The following is a 25,451-nucleotide window of genomic DNA, read 5'->3' on the forward strand; positions in this document are numbered from 1 at the left end:
TGTCATTTCCACTGGCTAAATGGCCAAGTCTATTTTATATTGCTTTGTGAGATACTAAATAATTCAAGTCAATACCATATTTCACTTTGTTAGAGTTGTCTTTAATATTAAGAATTAGGCCATTAAACTATCAATTATTTTATCTTTTCTTGAATATGTATCACTGAGATGGTATCTGTGCATATGAACATTACATTTTTATTTTGTATTTACGTCTGACAACTCAGCTTATATAAAATGTTTTTACTGAAATCCTTTAAAACAAACAAAAAACCAAGAAGCCAGGCGCCAGTGACTCAGGTCTGTAATCCTAGCTACTCAGGAGGTAGGGATCATGGTTCAAAGCCAGCTGGACAGAAAAGTCTCCTCAAGACACCTATTTGTAATTAACCACTCAAAAAGCAGAAGTGGTGCTGTGGCTCAAATGATAGAGCACTATTCTTGAACACAAAGATCCTCAGGGACAGTGCCCAGGCCTGTTCAAGCTTACAGCAGTAACAACAAAACAAACTAAACATCACTACCACAACAAGCATACTTATGCATTTGGTATCTTTTTTAAATTTAGCTAAAAGAAAAAGTAGCATAATAGACAGAATTAAAATTGTTAATCTTTTAAATTCATTTATTTTGCTTACTATATTTATCAGTGCTATTATTGGCCATAAAAAACTCCAAGTATGTCTGTATCCAAAAATTAAATGATATCAAAGCATTTTTTATAATTTGTTGATTTTTAAATAGTTTAAAATAAAGATAGTTAAAAGGCAAAAAATGTTAAAACAATCTTTGCATTTGTTGGAATAATTATGTTAACAAATCCAAGATAGTGCAGTGTGGAATTTTGTTTTATTGGGTTTCCCAGACACTTCACATGCTTCTACCTGCTCTATGAATATATTGATACCCTTGCCACATTTTGTAACCTTATTATAACAAATATAAATGTTATGATATAAATCCTAAAAATCATATTCTTATTCAATAGTTTTTTACACATAAAAGTTTATATTCTATATCTATACAGTGGAGGAAGATCACCATATGCTTTAGTAAATGACAAAAAGAAATAGATTTTTTTTTATTGATTTTTGTTTGTTTTTGCTGGTATTGGATTTGAACTCAGGGCCTAGGCTCTGTCCTCTTTGTGCTCAAGGCCAGCGCTCTACCACTTCAGCCACAGCCACAGCAAGAAATAGTGTTTGATTACAATCATTCCATAGACAACCCAAAGTTCTCTCTCTTCCTCCCTCTCTTCCTCCCTTATTTCCTTTCTCTTTTTTTTTTCTTTTTGTCAGTTGTGGGGCTTGAACTCAGGGTCCGGGTACTGTCCTCATACTTTTTGCTCAAGGCTTTGTTTTCTCCCTTTTTGAGTCACAGCATCACTTCTGGTTTTCTGGTGATTAATTGGAGATAAGAATCTCATGAGGACTTTTCAGTCAGGGCTGGATTTGAACTGCCATCCTCAAATCACAGCTGCCTGAGTAGCTAGGATCACAAACTTGAGCCACCAGCACCTAGTTTCAAGATTTCTTTTTAAAAATGTTTTTATTATCTTAACGTAATTGTACATAGGAGTCTCCATTTAAGAAAGAAACTTATGAAGACAATGCATCTTGATCAGTGTCACTTGTTTTAGCATGCTCACCCCTTCCAATTCACCACTTCCCTCACTTTTCTCAAAGTTGCCACAATTTTAAAATTGTATTGTAAAATGTTCAATATTTTATTTATTTATTTATTTATTTATTTATTTATTTATTTATTTATTTATTGCCAGTCTTGGGCTTGAGCTCAAGGCCTGAGCACTGTCCTTTGACTTTCTCAAGGCTAGAGCTCTACCACTTGAGCCTCAGCACCACTTCGGGCTTTTTTCTATATGTGGTACCAAGGAATCGAACCCGAGTCTTCATGCATGCTAGGCAAGCACTTTAACCACTAGGCCAAACTCCCAGCCCTCAATGTTTTATTTTTTGTTGTTGTTTCATGGCTTGGATCAAATTGCTATTTTTAGAGAGAACTGTGCATCCATTTTTTTTTTCTTAAAAATGCTTTCAAATTTGCTTTGCTTGATCATTTTTCCTTAGCGAAATGGAACCAAGTTACTCTTTCTGTCAGAACATTCAGTTGTAAATTTTTTTTATGTCTAATTCCAAGCAATAGTAGCTTAAATCCATCCCTGGTTTACTCTTGAATTACACATTCAGGATCTGAAGCTCTAGTTCCCATGTAAACAATTCTCCAAAGAAGCAGCTCTGTGCTAACTGGAAACTTGTGGTGTAGATCCTCCTTCTACTTCCATTCCACCATTTTCACAGCACTCACTCTTAGAAATGTGGCTCTTGCATTACAGAAGTCTATCACTTGATAGACTCAGTTAATAAATAGTTTTATTGCTCTATATGATTGATAGAAAAGTTCACGTGAAAAACCTACCGGCAGGAATCCTCGGGGGTAAAGAGCCGCCTCCTGGAACTGGATTTGGGGCCTGGATGCTATTTAAAAACCCTGCCCTCAGGAAGTTGGGGCAAAATGCTTCTACACCAATGGCCGGAAAGGATCCTTTTAAGAGATAAAAATTGGCATTAGTCAATCTTCTTTATGGGAACATTATTGATCACATGATATAAAACCTAAACACAACAAGGATTAAATATCCAGAGGAAGCTATTAAATTAAAGATTTGGTATGTTGTTTTTCTCATAAACATAAATAATCAGTCCATTTGAGACAACAAAGAGTGTTATTTTTCATTAGCAGTAATTAAAGAGCATTTAAAAGCATAAGGATGATAAGAAAAATTAAAATTCATATTTAGAACATACAGTGACTCTACAGATGGATATAAATGTCAGTCACTGATGTTTATTTAGAAAATTAATGCCTACATGTGGTAATTACATGTTTTGGAAATAAGGTTAAGATAATGTACACAGTTTTTCATTTGTCACATTTTCCTATTATGAACAAGAAATGAGAGCTTGCAAAAGTAGAACCATATGCTTTTTCATTTTTAAGAATATATTGTAAAGCAAAAAAAACCTTCACAGTAAATTGCAAATTTCTTTATAAAATTACATTTAGAATCATTGAATGAAAATATATTAGAGTTGAAAAGCACTTTAGAGACCATTCAGTTAAAGTCCCGTGTTTTCAGATCCATAAAACTAGATGTAGAGAGAAGAAAAGTTACATAGTTGGCCAAGTACAAAGACAATCTCTAACCACTATGGAGTAAAAATAAATAATAAACCAATTCTTATTCCCTATATACAAGATAAAATATTCTGACCTCGATGTCTCAGTGACTAAAAAAATGATAAGAGCCACCCTGAAGATATTATCTGCAAGTAATGTCAAGGAGTGTGTTTCAAAGATAATTGAGATTGCCAATCTAAGCAGCCATCACACTAGCTCCTAACAGCTAGTTACACTGACGGCATGTATCTCACTTAGGACTTTTGAAAAAGCCCACTTGGCTAAATTTCTCCACAGGTTGTGTCTCAGAACGACCCTTTCATCCTATGCTCAAGTTTAGCAAGTCCTGTGTCTGTGAAGAGCGATCCATCTATTTCACAAAGTACCATTTGTACTAAAAATATCATTGAGAGAACTAAAGCTATCCTAGGCTCTATATTTGTTTTTGTGGAGAGAAGGCTACAGTATATACAAAATCTTCCTAGAAGATTTTAGGAAAAGGTATTGGTGTTTGATGGCCATACAATGTGCCTTGACAGAAAGTCAGATAGGGTGGCTACTCAAGTTTTGTTGCTTCCCAAAGATCTTAATACACTGTTACTATTAGTGAGAGCTAGAATCTCTTCAACACTAAAACCTGGAGCAGAAGAACTATATTGCTCTGTTTGTAAGGAAATGGAAAGACTTAGAAAAAATCATATTAAGTGAAGTAAGCCAGACTCAAAGGAACATAGGCTCAATGGTTTCCCTCATTTGTCACAATCAGTAGAAACCTTGGGCTCTCCTAGTAGAGATTCACAATAGAACAAAATCTAGATACATAAGGCCATCTAGAATGACGCTAAATGAAAGGACCTCCAGGATATAGAAACAAAAGCCATATAATGAGTGATTGTTGTCCTTAATGTACTATGTTATTTCTCATCTCTCTTGCTGTCCCTTGGTTATCTCATATTGTTACAATATTTTACCTTGTTATTTGATACATTTTGTATATGCTTAATTGGTTATTTGAAATAGGAGAGGGAAGGGAGGAAATCAAGTTGTGCGGGGCGGAGGGGGAGAGGGAAATGGGGGCCATGACATGAGAAAGGGTAACAATATTTGTGAAGTAATGTACATTATATCTGGTGAATATAATGTAACCCTTCTATTAATTACAATAAAATATATGAAAAAAAACCTGGAGCAGAAGTGAAAAGCGGTAACTTTTCAAGGAGCAGTGGAATGGGTGTTTCTCTTGTTACTACATATATTTGTCATTGAGCTCAGTGGGTTGGCACTATTATATGTGCCAGTGTTCTGTTTTGTGATGCAAAGCATCTTCCACATTGTGGTCTGGGAAAACAGGTTAAATGATGGCATTTCTATATTTCTATGACTACCAGGTAGAGGTGCTCATATTATGTATATATATTATATACACACATATATAATATATAATGTACACATATTTAAAAGTATGTTATACAACTTTAGTGTTTAGTATATACAGAATATACATTATTGTTTATATGCATATACACATACTTCAACACATGTACATATGTATATATAATGTACATATACAAATATATTATATATTATGTATTATAAATAGTGTATATATTATTTATTTTCTTTTGGTTCTACATGACTTATTCCTTTCTTTTATAATCGAATATTCTTCAGTATTAGCTCTTTATTTCTTGGATTTACTAAACCTATAATCAGGTAAAATTTCATCCATTTTTAACACTATATAATAAAATACTCATTTCTTTTTATCTTAACTATTATAACAATGATATATCTTTTTTACTTTAAGAATGTCATATGAAAATGGAATTTTTCATATATATTACATATGCACTATATAGTTTATATACTATCTATAGAGTGTATAACATATATGCTATATATAGTGTATTGCATACATACACTATAGGTTAATGGCAATATGAAGAAAAACAAAACATGGAAAGCAGTGACTTTAAAGACTGTAAATATACTACACATTTTGAGATTTTTTTTCTCATTTTGCTATTTTTGCCAACATTATCCCAAACTACTAACTTAGAAAATGTACCCATTATTTTTAGCTCCTTGAAATAAAAATATTATTTTGTTGCTATGATTACATTGATTACTATTTTTGTTGTTGTAACAGCTAGTCATTTACAACCAGCTTTCACTTCTCAAACTTGCTGTATCATTCCTAATGGATTTATTATATTCCTTTACTGTGGTTTAAAAGGTCTTTCATTTATTGCAGTTTCTTTTTCTAAAGGAACTGTCATTTTTCTTACAGCTAAAAAAAGTAAAAACCAGAAAAGTACTGCACATGAATGCCTATTCAGTTGAGATAGAATACCATGTGATAAAACACCTTTTGATTTTTCCTTCTTAAGGTCAGATATATCAACAGGAGAACATGCAGCCCTACAGATAGATGTTTTTGTGAATCAGACAAGAAAAAAATCTTCTTTGTCAAAATTCCCTTATCTTTGGATCTGAAATGACTTAAATTATAGGATTTTTATATGAAGTGATTTTATTTAGTTTGTTCAACAGTTCAGGTTTATTTTATTTTAATTTATTATTTTATTTATCTATTTATTAAATTTGTGAATTTCTTTAACTAGTTCATAATTTCTAGTCAAATATATATTAAATATATGTTAGTTACAAATTTATTTATTTTGTAGCTGAAGAACACTGCCTAAATTGCATGGCAGGAGAAACATCAATCCCCGTATGTATTTTGGTTTTAGTATCATTCAGGAGTATTGTTTTCTAGCTCGAAAACTTGCATTTTCAATTTATTAGTGGTCTTGAGTCTTTGAGTCACACAAAAGTTCTCAACTTAAGAATGGTCCCTTCACATTTAGGCAATTACAAATTATGACTGGGAAAATATGACTAGTATTTTGTAAGCTGGAGGATAAAGATGATGCAACAATGTTCTATTTATGCTAATGGTATGCACTGGCAAACTGTACAACACTAAATAAACATAAAGAATTCTATTTAATGGCAGCATGTGTAAAAGCAGATGCTGATATGATCTATATCCTGATATACAATTTGATTAATCAGTGGAAGATTTTGATTACTGAATCTGAAATCTGCTGATCAATGGACTAATTAGTTTTCACATGAGTAAAGGAAACTATCAGCACTAGTTCTGAGTAACAAATTTGTATTTCTAAATCTGCGTTGTAGTGATCTTTCTGGAATAACTTTACATTGGGAATTAGGTACCATTAAGAATTTATGGGAAAAATAACAAAAGAAGTATGGCTTTAAATATTTGTACCTCAATTTCCTTATTTGTAAAGTAAAAATCATTTCCATTTTACAAGTAAAAAATAACCTCATCTTACAGGGCAGCTTTTTAGGATTAAATGAAAGCAAATTCTCATATCATCATATTATTAACTGTCCAAACTTTTCTTGTGAAGGACCAGTTTTTAGAGAGGAAGATGGATGAAAATTTTCAAAGCCTCCTTTATGTATTTACACAAATCCCTAGTAGAAGATATCCTTTTTTTTGAAAACTATGTTATAAACTGATACCAAATAGTTGAATAATAATGGCAATATCTTTATAATATAAAATAGTTATGGCTGATATTGTTTTCATTAGATTGTATTTTTGCAAATAATTATCATGATATATGTGTAGACAAGCAATACATTAACATAAAGACAAACAATTCAGAATTGGAAACTTAGAGTACACAGACATATGCGTGATTTTTGGCAGCTTCTGGGAGATTAACTCACTTGCTATTCTCTCTAGTTCTCCATTGTTATTACTTCAATAATGAGTTTCCTTTCATCAGTAATTTCTTTTTTTTTTTTTTTTTGCCAGTCCTGGGCTTGAGCTCAGGGCTTGAGCACTGTTCTTGGACTTTCTCAAGACTAGAGCTCTACCACTTGAGCCTCAGCACCACTTCCGACTTTTTTCTATGTATGTGGTACCGAGGAATCGAACCTGGGTCTTCATGCATGCTAGGCAAGCACTTTAACCACTAGGCCAAACTCCCGGCCCCTCATCAGTAATTTCTAAAACTGGGATGGTGGTTATGCCAGCAAGGAACAGGAAAGCGGAGAGTAGAAATACAGTGTTAGAAATCTCATTTTATTTATGCTTCATGTCATCTTTTTAGCAATCTTTATTTCTATATCCTTTAAAATATAAACACAATATACTAGGTCATATGAATTTTTAATAAATAAAATGCATTCAGAGTATACTTTTATAAGTGAGGAGATTGAGAGGAGAGGGAAATGGAACCACTAGCTCTTTACCACTTGAGCCACAGCACCACTTCTGGCCTTTTCTGTTTATTTGATGCTGAAGTATCAAAGCAGGGTCTTCATGCATGCTAGGCAAGCACTCTACCACTAGGCCACATTTCCGGCCCCAAGTTTTTTGACTTTTTAAAATGAAATATTTTGAAAATTATTAAGTAGCTTTACAAAGTGGTTACAATTCCATAAGTCAGGTTTTGAGTACAATACATCTTGAGGGCCAATCAATATCAATATTCCCCCTTCCATTTTCCCTCTCCTCTCAATCTCCTCACTTATAAAAGTATAAATCCAAACTAGAACTTCCCTCAGTTTCCTTCAAGTTATCCTAATCTATTTACATAATTATTCTTCCATTTATTGCTTTGAATGAAGCCTGTATACTTTCCCAAGTGAGGGATATATCTACTTTTATATCTGTATGTTTATCCAAGAAATATATATTCATAGGTTTATATATCCAATGTTATGGGAAATAAATTAGCAAATCAGAGCCTGGAATAAATTTGGCAGGAAATCACTCTCTATTCTCTCCTTGGAATCACTGTATAATCACAAATATTATAATAGAAAGAAAACACTATCATAAGTGCAGTAGTAATTTTTCTTATCCACCCGCTCCAAACTCAAATGCCTTTAGGGGCTTTTGGGTGCATGCAACAAACAGGAATATCAGCTTGGTGAATAATGCATTTAGTTGAGCTAAAGTATATAGTTTTAACTAAAGACAATGAAGTGAAATGTTTTTGTAGTAGGTGTTGAATAACACACATTCCTTGGGCTCTAGCTAGTTAATTTTATACACTAGGCTAGTAGGCTGTGAATATTTAAGAGCAAAGACTGATAAATCATAATTATGTGTTCTTTTCTCTCTGTACATAGTACACAGTGTATAGTTTCAAGGTTCTTTCAAGTGGAACAAATAATAGCTACATTTTTCTGCTATACTTTTCAAGCAATATGTACTCTAATAATTTAAATATCCTCAAAATGTGTATAATTTTTTAGAACTTAATGCAATTTATCATTTTTTTCTGCTTCAAATGCTTATGAATATCCACTGGTTAGGAACCAGAATCAAGCTAAACTTCTGAAAACATTCTGAAAATCTGAAATTCTTTTATTATCTAACATGCTGCAGAAAGGTAAAGTGAATTTGAAAGGATATCCTTGCAACTAAGCCACCAGAGAGGCTGGCAGCTTGTGCCTTGCTAGGCAGAATCCTACTAAGCTGGTTTATTTCATTTATTTATGTTTTGTGGGGTGGCTTTTTAAACCACCTGCTCTTCTTCTTCTTCTCCTTCTTCTTCTCCTTCTTTTTTCTTTTTTGTTTTTTTTGGTGGGTCATGGGGCTTGATCTAGGCCTGAGCGCTGTCCTTGTGCTCTTCAGCTCAAGGCTACCGCCCTATTCCTGGGCCTGAGCATTTACTCAAGGGTAGGCTATCACCCTACCCTTGAGCCAAGCTCCACTTGCTGTTTTTCACAGGATAATTAGAGATAAGAGTCTCAGATCCTTTTGTGCCCAGTTTGGCTTTGAAACTTGATCCTCAGATCTCAGCCTCCTGAGTAGCTAGGATTACAGAAGTGAGCTACCAAGCCCCTGGCAAAGGATCTGTTCTTTAAAAAAATGCTTTTGACCCCCTCAGGGCCCAAGAGTCACCTAAGGAGTTGTTAAGCATCATATATTCACACGTGAAAGCTAATGACTTAACCCCTGTGAGCTTCATTCAGTTCCCACCATAGACCTGTGTACTATGAAGACAGTCATTCAAGATAGTGTTTTTAAAGTGCCTGCACAAAACAGTGACACTAATAAGCCTCAGCACTCATATTTTCTGTGTCTTTTCATTTAGTTTTCATAAAGTATATTTATGACATGGTTTACTGTGAATTCTTTGAAGAAGCTTCTCACATTTCTATTTGAAATACAACTGGACATGCAATACTTATAGAGGGGTCAGCTGGGAAGGTAACTTTTAAAATGGGACTTAGAAAGCATGCTCATATTTTCCTTCTTTGAGATAAAGCTACTGATTGTTTGATATCAGTTCTAAAGGTAGACTCCTAGTTTAGGAAGTCAGAATATCATTAGGGTATTCTAGGGTAAGAAAAATGTGCTCCTGTGAAGCCTGGCTCACTAGACTCACATATTCTAAACAGATCAGTAAACTCTGAGTAACACAAGCATCCTTCCAAACAAGTATCGTCCTGGATTGTTCTCAGCTTTGTATTTTCATTGTCTCAGGCCAGGGAGACATACTCTCAGAGGCAGAGCAATTGGAATTCCTGCAATCAGAGCTCCTGTTCTCAGTAGGCCTACCTCTAGATACGTGTGCCATCCCACATGAAATATGGCTTTAGAAAAAAGTCATAATGGTGTATTTGTTGGTCTCTTTTAAAATAAGATCATAGGGCTGGGATTGACCTTGTGGTAGAGTGATTTCCTAGCATGCACAAAAACCTGGGTTCAATTCCTGGGTACCACATACATAGAAAAAAAGTGGTGCTGAGGCTCAAGTGGTAGAGTGCTAGCCGTGAGAAAGTCAAAGGACAGTGCTCAGGCCCTGAGCTCAAGCCCAGGACTGGCAAAAAAAAATAAGAACATAAAAAATAAGATCATAAATGCAAAATAGATTTGAAAAAGAATACTATACAGATCAATGCACTTTAGTATTTTTACTGGGGCAATTCCTTTTATTCTCCCAAAGCTTGTTACCACTGAGATATGCATGAATGTAACTTTAAGACCTCTTCTGAGCTAATATTCATTCCTAATAGTAAAGACCAAATGAAATCAGACTCAGAAAAGTCTGATTTTTGTCATTATTAAGTTAACGTTAGCTAAACATGTCCAGACTGCCTGAAATAAAACCTCTCTGTTCATTATCTTGTAGGACTGAGCTGGGTCGGTATTTTCAATACTGTTTTCCATTAGGTTCTCCTTGAAAAGCCATTTGACTGATTTCAAAATGAGGATCCATATACAGCCTGTTCCGTGTCAATACTGTTAAAGGACACTCGAGAGTTTATAAAGGAAAAAAGAGAGGAAAGAGCTAGCAGGTGTTATTCACTGTTGAAAATGTCCTTCCTTATGACTGTGTTCCTCTGGGCTGGTTCCAGCATAGTTTCAGATGCTGTATCATAAGATTCCTGGTTCACTTAACATACATGCTTCCTGTCCCATTTTCAACATAGGCTTGAATGTAAATCAGTGGTTTACTGAAATGTTCTTTCAGTACAGTTACAAGGGTAAGAGAAACTGCAGCTTTGACATGGTATTTGTGGAAAGAAAAAAAAATTTGAAAGCAGTTTGCCTGTATTTTATTTCTTCAGGGACTCATTGGGCACCCAACCACTTCCACAGCATTATTTAACAAATTATGGCCCCACAAAAAAACTGTTTTATGCTCTGGATGTTTTAAAAAAAAAGGGGGGGGCCCATAAATGTCTCTGGCTTTAATGTCTAAGAGAAGAGAAGACTGAGTTAAAATTAAAAGAACATTTATATTTGCAAGTGAAAAATAAAACATTGTCACTTTCCAAGTATTACACTCTATTTTATTGCTTCTTAAAGAGGCTCATTTTTATGAACATGTTATTGTGCTAAAGTTATAGAAAAAGGATGCTTATTTGCTGACTTCTTTATTATGTTATAGTGAATTTCAAACAAGTTTTTCAGAGATTAGAGAATTGCTGTTGTTCTTCTGTATCTGTTTTATTAAACCATTCAAAATAATTAGTTCTTTAATTTACCCTTGATATTTACTGCATTCGTGCCCCAAATGGCATGTATCCTTGTAGTGTCTATTGCTTGAGAATATAGGTAAATACTGTGTCATATGAATCAGCTTGTAGTGTCAAGCAGTTGAGCCGGTGGAGGACAAGGGAGATAAAACTGCTCCCTAAAAGGAAGCTGTTCACCCATGTGAGGCAAATTGAGTGTGCTGGATAAGGTAATTTACTAAATGGTACTCTAGTGCCCTGGAAGACTTAATTCACCTCAGATGAATGAGCAGTTGGATCAAACTCAATTATTGAGAGTTACCCAGTCATACTCAAAGGCATATAGATCTTGAATTGAATGTTCTTTAATTGGGTGCATATAACTCCAGGGTAACCTAGGTACTGGATTGAAAAACTACAAATGAGTGTGGCCTAATTAGAAATCCCCATATAAACTTGCTTTTAAAGTCCCAGCTTCAGAGCACTGAGTGACAGTGACTGAGGAGATAAGGTATTTTCAGGAGGGAAAAGGCAAATGACAATATTATTGCACAATCACATACAAGAACTCTGACTCTGGAGAGAGTCTCAAAGAGTTTATGCCAGTGGAAGTATAACTATAACACAAACAACTGCGTGTTTTACATTTTTAAATTATCTTTAACTAGTTCTACAAGGGAGTTGCCATTTAACAAAGCAATTTATGAATAAAATACATATTGATAATTGTAGAAAATATGCACTAGAAAAAAGAGAAATGTCATAGGCTTGTCAAGAAACAAATTGAAGTCAAGAAACATTTTTCAGTTAATGGCATATGAAGAAAAACTATTTTTTATAAAGTTGAGCATTTGTACATTTATGCATGTGTCTAAATCTGTCACTATATCCTTATACAATGAACAAGTATATAAAATAGGTCTGTGAAATTTAATTCTTTAATTAAATTAAATGTTTTCTTTCCCTGAGATTTTTATTTGTGATAAGTGTATCATTATACATAAACTACAGATAAGCTCCATCACTTAAAAATATCTAGTTTGAAAGTAAATGAAGGTGAAAAGCAAGAGAAGAATACAGTCCAAAATCATTGGATATCCTACAAAATAAAGAAATTTAAGGGGAGGTGCAGGTGGAAGGGATGTGAGAATTTTGAAAGGGGTGACACTGATAAAGATGCCTTGCAGGGAAGAAATAAAACTTTTCCTTTTTGCAGATTGAATGGGTCTATAATTTAAAGAACTCTGTAGAGTCCTCCCCCAAGTTACTTCAGCTAATCCAAAACTTTGCCAAAGTTAGAGGGTATAAAATTAGCCCACAAAAATCAGTAGTTTTTCTGTATGCCAACAATGAGAAGATCAAAAATGAAATCAAGAAAGCAACTCCATGTATAATAGCTTCAAAATAAAGTAAAATACCTACAAATTAACTTAACCAAAGCTGTAAAAGACCTCTATGATGAAAACTTTAAAAATCTGAAAAAATGAATTGAAGCAGATTAAGGAAATGGAAAAGCCCTCAAGGCTCCTGCATTGGAAGGATTAACACTGTGAAAATGGCCATGCTGCCCAAAGCTATTCCAGACAATCCCAATCAAAATCCCAACAACACTCTTCAATGATACAGAAAAGCAATCCAAAAATTCACAATTAATAACAAAAGATTCTGAACAGCAAAAACAAGAACAGTGTTGGAGGCACATTAATACAATGGACTGTAGACACTGACACAGTCAAAGGTAGACATTCTTAGGAGAGGATCACAAAGGCTCTATAGCTATGTCTGTATAAGCACTTAAAATTATGTTTATCAAAATGAATGCCAAGAAATGGAAACAGGAGAATTTTTTTTGTTATTTTGGGTTTTTCCCTTTGTCACTGTTTTTGTATATCTGTACCTTTTCTCTAGTATGATAAGTTTATTTGTTTTTGGAAAGCAAGGGGAAGCACAGAAATGATGGGGCAAAGAGTGAATGAATTGAAGCACTGACACTCACTAGATATTATGTCAAAAATGAACTATACAACTTATAGGGGAGAAAGGTCAGGAGGGAAAAATCTGGGAGAAAACTAGGGGAGAAATGTTAAAAAAGAAATGTACTCTTTGCTGGATTTAGGTAACTGTAACCTTTACAATAAATGTTTTTTAAAGAAACAGTTTGAAGATAGAAACTCCTAGAAATATTCTGACTTGAAAAATGCATTAATAAATATGAAAAATCTGAGATATAAAACATGAAACTATAATCCTAGGTTTGAATTAGGGAAAGGCATCAAGATAAGACAATATTCCATTGATTCAGGAAGACTGGAACAGAGATTTAAGAAGCTACAAATGATAAAAAATCTTCCTATGCTCTCCCCATTCTATCATAATTTTTTGGTGCTAAAATCAAACTTGAAATTATTTCATTCTTTTAAAGACAATATAAATCACACTCTAGAATCTCACAAACACCATATGAAAGCTAGTTTACAATGAAAAAACCCCCCACTATATTTTCCCTAAAGCATATGACTTGATGGCTGAAGAAAGTCTTAAATCCCTAGCAATGGTCTGACTTTATGCTAGTGGAGAGAGCCACAGGACTTTCAGTATTCCTTCTTCATTTTAAGAACCTATGATTTTAAGCTGGCTTCTGGCCAGCCAGAATATAGGAGACTTTTCCAATTACTTTGTGTATGAACATAAATGCCTTTGATTAAAATTAATTACACATCCCTAAATAGAGAATATGTGATCTACAAAGATGGGAGGTAGTTGGGATGATCAAGATTTGCTAATCAGATAAAATTCTTTAAGTTGGGTTTGATATTATTATTACTGAGTATCACTGAAATTAAATATTTTTAAGTATTAATCATGATGTTAGTTTCATACAAATAAGTGCTTCATTGTTTTGCCAAATTTTATGTCATTGGTTTATTTTTTATGAATGGATTTCTAAGAATTTTTAAATTTCACATTAAACAAAGTTTAATAACATTTTCAATACTTTATCACTTTTCTTTCAAGCTGATTGACTGGCTTCATAGTTCTTTTGGCTTCCATGATTAAAACAAAGTGTAAGTCTTTGGTTCATTCCCCATACATTCCTCATCTCAGTAGATTCTTTCACATGACATTACCTCAACTTTCTTAGTTAACTTTTTTTTTATCCTTTAACATTGTTGCTTATAGGTTACTTATTACCTCTGGGAAACATCATTCTCAATGATCATTTTTCTGATTCCATGTGCTTACACTTAACCTCAGTTATCAAACCCCTTCATATTACTGCATTATTGCACTTGCATCAGCACTTTATAGTTTTAATGGACTACTGGTAGTCTTGTGGAACCTTGCTTGAGTCTTATTCATCTGATTATCCTAGTAACTTTCCAGTATAGGCTCAGTGAATCTATAAATTCAGCGTTTGGGACTATTAGAACCATTCCTCTATTTGATAGTGAAATGTGGATTTATCCAAAAGATATCCACAATTTCTTCTCAAAGTAATTACATAATCTCATGTGAGTTATTTAAGTAAAGAGGAGGGTACACACTGGCTTGTTTCATTTGGCATGATATAAAGAATTTAAGGACATACTGCTTCTTATTTATTATTTTAAATTTCTCTTCTTGTTTTGGTCCTAATAAGATACCTTGAATATCTTGTACTTGAGCAGTTTGAGACTTTCATTAATGTGCTCCACTCTTTAAATAACCCAACAGTGAGTAAACCAAGCTATTAAGAGCACAATTATTCAGTATAGGCACAATGAGTACTCAGATATTGAAGAGTTTGAACCTTGTAATAAAACAGCAAGAAAAAGTAGACTGTTTTATTACCTTCCCCTCGTTGTGTAGTGCTATACATATTGTGGTGCAATATGATTTGTACAGATTTTTATGAAGATGTGAGCACAAAATAAAAACAGCCTAAGGAAGAGAGCATGGGCTTTGAAGTCAGAGATAATTTCATGAATTTGCCACTTGTTAGCTGGGCAATATTGAGAAACTAAGATGACTTTCTGAGTTAAATTTCCTTATTTGTAATATTGGGAAACAATAGCTGCAGTTTTGTGCAGATTAATGAAAGCACATATAAAATATATTACATAGTATATCACACTAGGTATAGAACAATGGGCATTCTATTAAGAAGGAATTCATATCAGTAAAGTAACGTGGTCTCAATTCAGATACATAACAGCACAAGAAAATCCTAAATAAAAACATGCCATACTGAATACTTTCATGGGGCTTTATATATATCAGAAACAGAAGGCCTGGAACCAAGCAGTTATTATTTTACTGTCATTATTATCTATTATCTGGCTAAGATCTCATATTACTGAAAGAACTATAACTCAATAAATATGGTAAAATATCATAAAGCAAAGTCAGGAAATGAGAAAAGAAATGACTTTTTAGATCAGTGTTTAAGCTGATGCAGTTATTAATCAGAACAATATAGATTTTTGGTCCAAGAAAACTTCTACTTTAGATAAATTGCCAAAAAAATATGCACAAAATATACATAAGGTGCTGACTGATGGAAAATAGTAAAATTATACCAAAGTAATCTTCCATTGCTATGAACACAAAGTGGCAGTAGAAGTCCAGAGAATAACTGCTAGTGTACTGAACATTGGAAAGGTGCTTCAGAGTCCAGTGCAACTTTGTAAGCAAGTTACATTGACCTTCCACATCTCACAATGACCTTGATGTTTGTAAATGCTGCAGGGCATAGCAATTAGTCTTTTCTGAACTGACAATTCACTTCTTTGATCTCAATTAAATCCTGTCTAACAGCAAATTCACGTTGAGTAACATAGGAATTGTACTCTGCCGTGTCTGTTATATGGCATGAAAGAGTTTCATTAGGAATTTCAAGGCAGATTCACTTTCTGTCTTAGGTAACGAGATTTATGACTTATGTGTAGTTTTGTCCTTTGAGTGTTATGGTATAATGAAATAATAAGAAAAATGACATTTGAGATGACAATGTAGTAGACAGGTCACTGAGAAAATGATGTTTGTTTTATTCCAATGGAATCAGAATTTAGCTTACAAGTGATTTTTGGAATCTATCAATTAGTACTTACGTTTTAGAGAAATTGCCTGACATATGCAATTGCTTCAAAAGAGAGTGTTTTCATTTTGAAACTCTTTCTCTCTCCCTCCTTCCCCTCTTTTTAAGGAGTGTTTTAGTCTTGAATCTTCCTTGTCACTCTTGTAATCTAATTGTCGTCATCCTACCTCTAGCTCTTGTTCCTCTCAATTTTGACTATGGGATGAATCTGCTAATTGGTCCCTCTGCTTCTACTCCTTTCTGATTAGGGTGTATTGAGTTTCTAGGCGACCTTGGCAGTAATACTTTGCAAGAAGTCAGATTGCTGCGTTCCATGGCAACTCCCTGGGGTGACATACGGTATGTTTACATCTGATAACATAACCACACATACAATTCTGTGCTCCTTAGTGGGGGATCAGAATTTAGGCTTCAAGCTTCAAACTCTCATTCTGAACTATTTTATCCTGAGTTTTCTTTCACAGTTTCTTTCACTTCTAACAGTAGGTGAAGATGACTACTAGAGTTTGACATCTATATTCTAGTTTTGGAGAGAAGATTATTTCTTCAAAATCTAGCCTAAATTTATCCTCTTGCTCACTAAAGCAGGAACATTCCTGACCTTGGACTTGACTCACAGTGCTTCCTCTAAATAAAGTGGCATCCATCTTGTCTTCTAGCTTGGTCTAATTCCAAGCATCATCAACTTTGATCCGAAATGCATGCCTCTATCATCTATCTATACATATATTAATAAATTTTATACAAATACATATTTATAAGTATTTGTACATATGTATGTTCTAGCTAAACCTTTAATTTACTGACATTTGTGTTTGTATCATAAACCTGTTTTTATAATACTTACAGTGAGCTTAATCTAATTGTGAAATCTCTGGTTGCAGTGGGTGAGTTAAAAACAAAAGAAACCATCTGAGATTAACATTAAAATTAATAAAGAATCCTGATAGCACTAAAGTATTCTAAGTGAGACCCTCTCCCATGATCTGCTTTCTTTTCTTCCTGTCTAAGTTGAATTCAGCAGAGTTTGAGAATAGCCAGAGAGAAGCCATGGTGACAAAAGCTTATTGTACCTAGAATCTCCCTTATGTACTATGAGTCAATGAATTTTACTTTTCAATAATTGTGTTGTTTATGTATATTAGAAACTGAAGTATTGTAAAGTATAGATATACTGTTCAGAATTGAAGCCCAGAGTTTCAATAGAGAAAGACAGAAAGAATTCTCTTTAATTAAATGTTTTCATGCTAACCTTTGCCACTGTGAGTAGAATAATTGAATATGTATTTGAATCCACAAATGTGTGTGTGTATGTGTATGCACGCGTGCGCACCTGTGTGCTGGTATTGAGATTTGAACTCAGATCCTGAACACTATTCCTTTGACTTTTTTGCTCAAGGCTATCACTTGAGCCACAGTTCCATCTCTAGATTTTTGATAGTTATTTTGATATGAGAATCTCACAGATTTCCCTGCTTAGGCTGGCTTTGAGCTATTACCCACAGATCTTAGTCTCTTGCATAGTTAAGATTACATACATGAATTGGCTCACTATATTTTAACAAACTTATGATGCAAATATATTTTATTTAATATTTATAGTATAATCACTATAATGTAAATAAATATTCAGCTAGTTTTCCTAGACACACAATGGAAGAAAAACTAGTACATCTCAAGCTTTGCTGTATGGTTAACATGAAAATGTCATCTAAATCAAAGTCCAGGCAATCAATTTGAGCTGACTATATCTTATCCTTTCAAGGATTGCCAATATATGCAGAATCAATACATTATTTACTTTCAAGGAAAATACTTTGAGGACTACTGAGATCCTTCCATATTCACTCCTGATTTACTTGGCCTTTTAATTAATTTATTGAACACTGGGAGAATTCCTATCTTTATGAAGTAATTGGGAAGGCCAACCTATAAATACAGTGTGTGTGTGTGTGTGTGTGTGTTGCATTAATGACAAGGACTGGCTCCTTTTATCCAAAGTTTAGTAACTCTTCTGAGTCCTACTTCACTTTTTGAGCTTCTTTCTGTTTTCCTATTTCAGCAATAATCAGGCTGTCTTGTTACCCCAAATCCCTCACTCTTGGTATATGTTTATTCTCAATATTTTATCACTTTATCTTGCCTTCAACAACATTTATCAAGTTCAACTTAGTGAAAATACCTCAATCATGATGATTCCTCAGTAGTTTTTTCTCCACTGACCCTACTGCTTCTGAGTTCTAAATCTCTATTTGTCCTCTTCGAGTTTCATCCAATCTCTCTATTTAAAGACTCGGTTTTAGTGCTCTCTGTAGTTTTCCTATGGATTAACTTGAGTAGTTTGGTTTGTCATCATCTCAAACATCAGGGATGATGTATTTCTTTAACAATAGACTTCTGAGTGCAGTAGATTTTAGAAAAAGGAAGCTGTGACTAGACATAGAGGAGCAGAGAACTGGTGATTTTTTTTAAAATAAGTTTTCACATTCCTTCATTTTATTTAGTATTCATTCACTTGATAATTCATTACCACGCACTGAGAAAAGCCAGTGAGCAGACATAGATCTCATATTCCTTTTAGGGAGTTTACCTCCAGTTAGCTCAAGAGACAGACGAGGAATAAATATTCAGCATAACTATGATATATGAAGTCATATGAAGGGTGAGATGCATGGAGAAAAAGTAGAGAGAACTATGAAATGTGAAGTCATATGAAGGGTGAGATGTATGGAGAAAAAGTAGAGAGGAATATTTTGTGCATTATAAGGCAAGTGATAACTTCTGGTGACTTACATGATTGTGAGGTATGTCTGGAAAGTTTTATAGATAATTAAATACATCAAATGCGTGAGAATGTGTGTTCAGACAAGTGAACAAGAGGACTGTTGATTTGGACCAGAACAGGGCAAGGTAGAGAGAAGAGGAGCATCTGCAGTGGGGATGACAGTGCCCTCTAAGAACGGTGAGTGGTTCAACATAGTTAAAGAACACCAAAATAATGGAAGTGGGCAGTCAAAAGGGGCCTTGAAATCTCTGCCAAAAAACTTGGAGCTTCTCCATTATTATGTAAGAAAAAAACCCATGAATAATTTGAAGCTAGAAGTAATTGTTGCTGTTTTACCTTTTATCAAAGGTTATTCCTAGGATCAATTCTGTGGGAAAGCAAAAATGGAGTCAAGAATATAAGTTACGTGATTCTCTATAACTCTAGAAAGTAAACAATGTTGGTTACTCTGTATATGATGATATTCAGACATTAAAACAATTTTTAGCTAAGGCTTAGAGATAGAAAAGGCTTTAACCTTAAGCAAAGCAAACCTATGATGTGGAAAGGAATCCAAGGAGGCAAAAGTCACTTGCCACAATCACTCTGAAACTAGGTACTAGATAAATAAAGACTGTTCTTATAATTGATCAATCAATCATTCACGGAGCAGGTTCATCAAAATAATTCAACATAGACAACCCTACCTAAATAGTGTACCTTCCCTGGCTTTCTTCCATATGGACACACTGCTGAAACCTTTCTCTTGCTTCTATCTTCTGTCTTCTGATCACCCTTATTGTGTTTTCCAAGTGTCACAGGATGGTTTGCAGTGTTTCCTTCTTTTGTATATATATAATTTTTATTGTAATTAATAAAAGGGTTACATGATATTTGCCAGATAGAAGGTGCATTAATTCACATACATTGATACCCTTTCACATCTCTTGGTACCCATTACCCTCCCCCTCACCCCCCATCCCCATCTTGGTTTTACCCCCTTCCCTATCAAATTTCAAATAACCAAATACAAATAAATTCAATATATCAGATAACAAAGTGAGATACTGTAACAATAGGAGATACCCAAGCGACAGCAAAGGAGATGAGAGATAACATAGTACATTAAGGACAACAATCATTCGTTATAGGGCTTTTGTTTCAATATCCTGGAGGTCCTTTCAATTAGCTTCATACTATATGGCCTTATGTATTAAGGTTTTGCTGTATTGTAGACCTCTGCAAGTAGATACCAAGGTTTCTACTGATTATGACAAATGAGGGAAACCATTGAGCCTAAGTTCCTTTGAGTCTGGCTTACTTCACTTAATATGATTTTTTCTAAGTCTTTCCATTTCCTAACAAATGGTGCCATGTCGTTTTTTCTGACAGCAGCATAGAATTCCATTGTGTACAAATACCACAACTTGTTGATCCACTCATCAAATGAGGGACATCTAGGTTGGTTCCATATCTTTGCTATGGTGAATAATGCTGCAATGAACATTGTTGTGCTAGTGGATTTAGTATGCCCTAGTTTCTGGATGGTTGGGTAAATGCCAAGTAGTGGAATTGCTGGGTCATAGGGGAGTTCTATGTTTAGTCTTTTGAGGCACTGCTATCCTGCTTTCCATAGTGGTTGAATGAGTTTGCACTCCCACCAACAGTGTAGTAGTGATCCCTCCTGGCCACATCCCCTCCAGCATCTGTTATTATTCGTTTTCCTGATCCTGGCCATTCTAACTGGAGTGAGGTGGAATCTTAGAGTTGTTTTGATTTGCATTTCTTTTATGACCAGAGATGTTGAGCATTTCTTCATGTGTCTATAGGCCATTTTTGTTTCTTGCTCTGAAAAGACTCTCTTTTAAGTCTTTGGCCCTTTTTTAATGGGATGGTTGTTACTTTGGAGATTAGTTTTGGAGTGATTCAATTTTTTGAGTTGTTGATATATTTTAGATATGAGGCCTTTGTCCGTTGTTTGGTTGGTGAAGGTCTTCTCCCACTCTGTAGGCTTCCTAATTAGTTTACTAGCTATGTCCTTTGCCATACAAAAGCTCCGCAGTTTAATGCAGTCCCACTTATCCAGTCTTTCTCTTATTTGTTGTGATTCTTGGTCCTTATTAAGAAAGTTTCAACCTGTGCCAAGGAGGCCTAGTGTATCTCCTATTCCTTACTGTAAAGTTTTCAATGTGTCATTTGAGAGATATTTATTAGTTCCTACCATTTTTAAAAGCTTTCATTAGGGCCTGTGTCTTGACAGTTCTTGTGGTACTTAGATGGTATGATGTTTAGGTGCCATTTCTTTCTCTGTATTGCATTTATGTTGGTTTTCTATGTGTAGAACATCTTTGAGAATTTTTTGTAATGTTGGTTTGGTTGCTACATAATGTTGCAGCTTTTCCTGGAATGGAATGTTTTTATTGTTTCCTCGGTTATGAATGAGAGCTTAGCGGGTACAGCATTCTTGGTTGGTAGTTATTTGACTTAAGGGCACGACATATATGCTTCCAGTCACTTCTTGCTTGCATGGTCTCTGCTGAGAAGTCTGGGGTTATTCTGATTGTTTTGCCTTTATAAGTGATTGATCCCTTCTCCCTGGCTGCCTTTAGGATCCTTTTTTTGGTCTCTATTGATTCAGTTCGGATTATAATGTGGCGGTGGGATATTCTTTTCTGGTCAGGTCTGTTTGGGGTTCTAAAAGCTTTTTTTTTTTTTTTGCATTTTTTATTGTAATTAGTAAAAGGGTTACATGATATTTGCCAGATAGAAGGTGCATTAATTCACGTACATTGATACCCTTTCACATGTCTTGGTACCCATTTCCCTCCCCTCCCACACCCCCCACCCGTCTTGGTTTTACCCCTTCCCTATCAAATTTCAAATAACCAAATACAAATAAATTCAATATATCAGATAACAAAGAGATACTATACCAATATGAGATAACCAAGGGACAGCAAAGGAGATGAGAGACAACATAGTACATTAAGGACAACAATCATTCGTTATATGGCTTTTGTTTCAATATCCTGGAGGTCCTTTCAATTAGCTTCATACTATATGGCCTTATGTATCAAGATTTTGCTCTTATATCTGGATGGGCCTGCCCTTCTGGATATTTGGGAAATTCTCTGAGATGATTCCCTGAAGTATATTTCCAATACCATTGACCTCTTTCTCCAGGCCTTCCTCAATATCAATTAGCCTTAAATTAGGCTTCCTAATTGTATCTTGTACCTCCTGAAGCGCTCTCTCATATTTCCTAGATTTGGATTGACTCGTTTTCTGTTCTTTCTCTATAATAACTAAATTATATTCAGCCCCGGAAATTCTCTTTTCGTGGAGCGGGCGGTGAGGGTTGGGGGAGGGGTCCTTGCGTTCCGAATTCTTTGAGAAAGTTGGATGTAAGCTTTATCTGGATTTCTTTTCCGGTTTGAGTCCTTCTCCGTTGCTTTTTGAGTTTGTTGTTGTGGATTTCTTAAGATAATTGACTCGTGGGACTCCCTGGTTCTCTCTTTTTGTGAGAGAGAGCTAGGCAGCATCCTTATTGTCTCAGTGCCATCTTCAGGAATGCCCGTGTTTCCTTCTTAAAGTCCTACCTAATTGTTTGTTTCATAAAAGAATGCAAACAGTTAACAATGTAGATGAAAGGGAAGAGGTTTAGAGGTTTATGAGAATTAATCTCAAATTTTGGAAATATATTGCCTTAGTATCTAAGTTACTCAATGTATCATTTTTAGCGACCCTAAACATCATAAGACTTGTGGAATCACATAGAATCCCCTGTTCAAAAGCTGTAATAATAGACTATGATTGTCACTTGTAATAATAGGGTTAAGGGGCTGGGAGTTTGGCCTAGTGCTTGCCTAGCATGCACAAAGGCCTAGGTTTGATTCCTTGGTACCCCATGCATAGAAAAAAAGCCAGAAGTGGTGCTGTGGCTCAAGTGGTAGAGTTCTAGCCTTGAGAAAGTCCCAGGACAGTGCTCAGGCCCTAAGTTCAAGGATCAGGACGAGCAAAAATAAGTAATAGGGTTAAAGAATATTTCAAATGCACAATTATTTTTTCCTCTTCAAGTTAATTTTCCTCAAATATTTATAACTTGTGTTTTACGATTCATGACACTCTTCAAAAAGAAATGTACTCAATACCTGAGTTATGTAACTGTAATCCCTCTATATATCACATTTACAATAAAAATTAAAAAATAAAACCTCAGAATAAAACCCCACCAAATCATGGAATCTGGTTAATATAGGGAACTTTAACGTGCTATTTGACTGCTCACTTTCTTTTTGAAGTTGGTAAAATTATGATACTAGGAAGTCTTACTTTCTGTGAGTTTTCAAAGGAGTATTCCTTTTTTTTGCCAGCCCTGGGCTTGAGCTCAGGGCCTGAGCACTGTCCTTGGACTTTCTCAAGGCTCTACCACTTGAGCCTCAGCACCACTTTTGATGTTTTTTTCTATGTCGGTGGTACTGAGGAATCGACCCAGGTCTTCGTGCATGCTAGGCAAGCACTCAACCACTAGGCCAAACTCCCAGCCCTCAAAGGAGTATTCTTAAAGTCACTTAGGACTTAATTACTTCACCATAAGTCCCTTTCCCTTAATATATGTTTTAGATACCATGTATATTGTCTTTTTGTTGGAGAAAGTCACTTCTCTCGTTTTGCACTCTGTTTATGACATTGGGAATGGTATTATTTTCAAGTTTCTTTCTGTTTCTAAAGTACTTTGGCAGACATTTGCTTACAACATGTTTAAAGTGGCTTTTTAAAGGTATAATTGTCACTGACAATATTTTCTGGTTTATCTTTAGCCTCAGAGATCTTTGCATATTGAATATAATGGTAAAACTCTATATCGACCAAATCCAACAAAATGCTGTTGTCTTTCTTACATATATATTTTACAAATGGACTGTTTTCCTTTTGAAAAGGGAAAATGTTGGACAATAATTTTCATCATGACCCATGTGTCATGGGTCTTTAATAGTGTGATATGCTATTTTTATCTACCTGTCATTTTTATTTTTAACAAATGACCCCTTTACTCAGCAACTGAGATGTGAAAGTTTGTCAATCAAGATTTATGACAAAGAGAAAAATGAATGTCCTATTTATAAAATAAAATCATTTTATTATGATGTAGTATTTTGTGTTTACAAAATTTATACAATATTACTGGAATAGATGAAGACTTTTCAAAGAGGATAACCCTCAAATGATGGAAATAGTTCTCCAAAGGATCCTAACTATTTTGTGTTTTTAGAGTAAAGCCAAGCAAGGACATAAATGAGGACCAAGGGCTCACAGGCAGCCCTGGAATTAAAAATACAGTAGCTAAAAATAATCCTAATAACACAAGTACAAACAAAGTCAGCCTCTGCTTAGCAAAACTGTCAAGAACTTAAATACACTGTGTGTATGTAGTAAAGATTGGACACTGTCTGGAAATTTAACCCAACTAACCTCCCTCCCTCCCTTCCTCTTTCTCTGTTTCTTTCTCTTTCTCTCTTTCTCTTTCTCTCCCTGTCTCCTTGTCTCCCTCTCTCTCTGTCTCTCTCTGTCTCTCTCTCTCTTTCTCTCTCTCTCTCTCTCTCTCTCTCTCTCTCTCTCTCTCTCTCTCTCTCTCTCTTTCTTGATCCTCTGTAAATGGGAATCAATTATTTCTCATAAAGAGCCTGGAAGAGAGGTTTTGCTGGAATTCTTCCTTCATTAGTAACCATTGGAGATGAATCTTCTTTCTGGTTGGAGCAGATGTTTGGTGTACTCCAGTGGGCCCAATCTTATTTTTTCTAACTCTTGACAAAGAAATAAGCCCCATACATGCATATAATATTAGTATATATACATATAAATAAATATATATATATAAATGCAAATGAATTACTTATGATTCTAGGTTTTCAGCTATTCATAGACACATGAAAAATTTAGGAAACATACATCTGGATTATTAACAAATCAGGACAGAAGGATGATTGCATTCTGAATTTAGCAATAACTTTCAATAACAAGTTTAATTTTTATTTCTGGCATTTTTGTTCAAGTATATTAAAAGCAGGAAAAACCATCTTTGATAACTCCTATTATAAGCAGCTGTTGAAAGAAAATATAAATTGTACATAACTGAACCACAGCCATAGTCAGTTATTGCTGCTTAGTAACACATTCATTTCCCCAAAATATTTGACTTCCAGTTCTTCCTGTGAATTCATGAATCATGCTGCAAAGTTGATAGTATTTGTTACTATTTGGATGGTAGCTATCAAAACCAAATAAATTATTTTTCTAGAGATTTTTGCTTTGGTTTTTGGAAACTCATAGAGTATGGACCAACTTTCTTTTTTTTGCCTTTCAACTTAAGAAATGCTATTTGTTAATCCC

General features: G+C 34.6%; 1 protein-coding gene across 2 annotated transcripts in view; it reads right to left on the reverse strand.

Annotated features, from left to right (window-relative positions):
- The window catches only part of Epha6 (EPH receptor A6), a 707,005-nt gene that overhangs the window by 141,211 nt on the left and 540,343 nt on the right, over positions 1-25,451 (reverse strand). For both annotated transcript variants that reach the window (XM_090347618.1, XM_090347625.1), the window contains one exon: positions 2,437-2,562. In XM_090347618.1, coding sequence (XP_090203744.1) covers positions 2,437-2,562 — 126 coding nt within the window. The remainder of the gene's footprint in view (positions 1-2,436; positions 2,563-25,451) is intronic.

This window comes from Megascapheus bottae, chromosome 1 (genome assembly GCF_031878675.1).
Source record: "Megascapheus bottae isolate mThoBot1 chromosome 1, mThoBot2.hap1, whole genome shotgun sequence".
NCBI classification, from domain to species: Eukaryota; Metazoa; Chordata; class Mammalia; order Rodentia; family Geomyidae; genus Megascapheus; species Megascapheus bottae.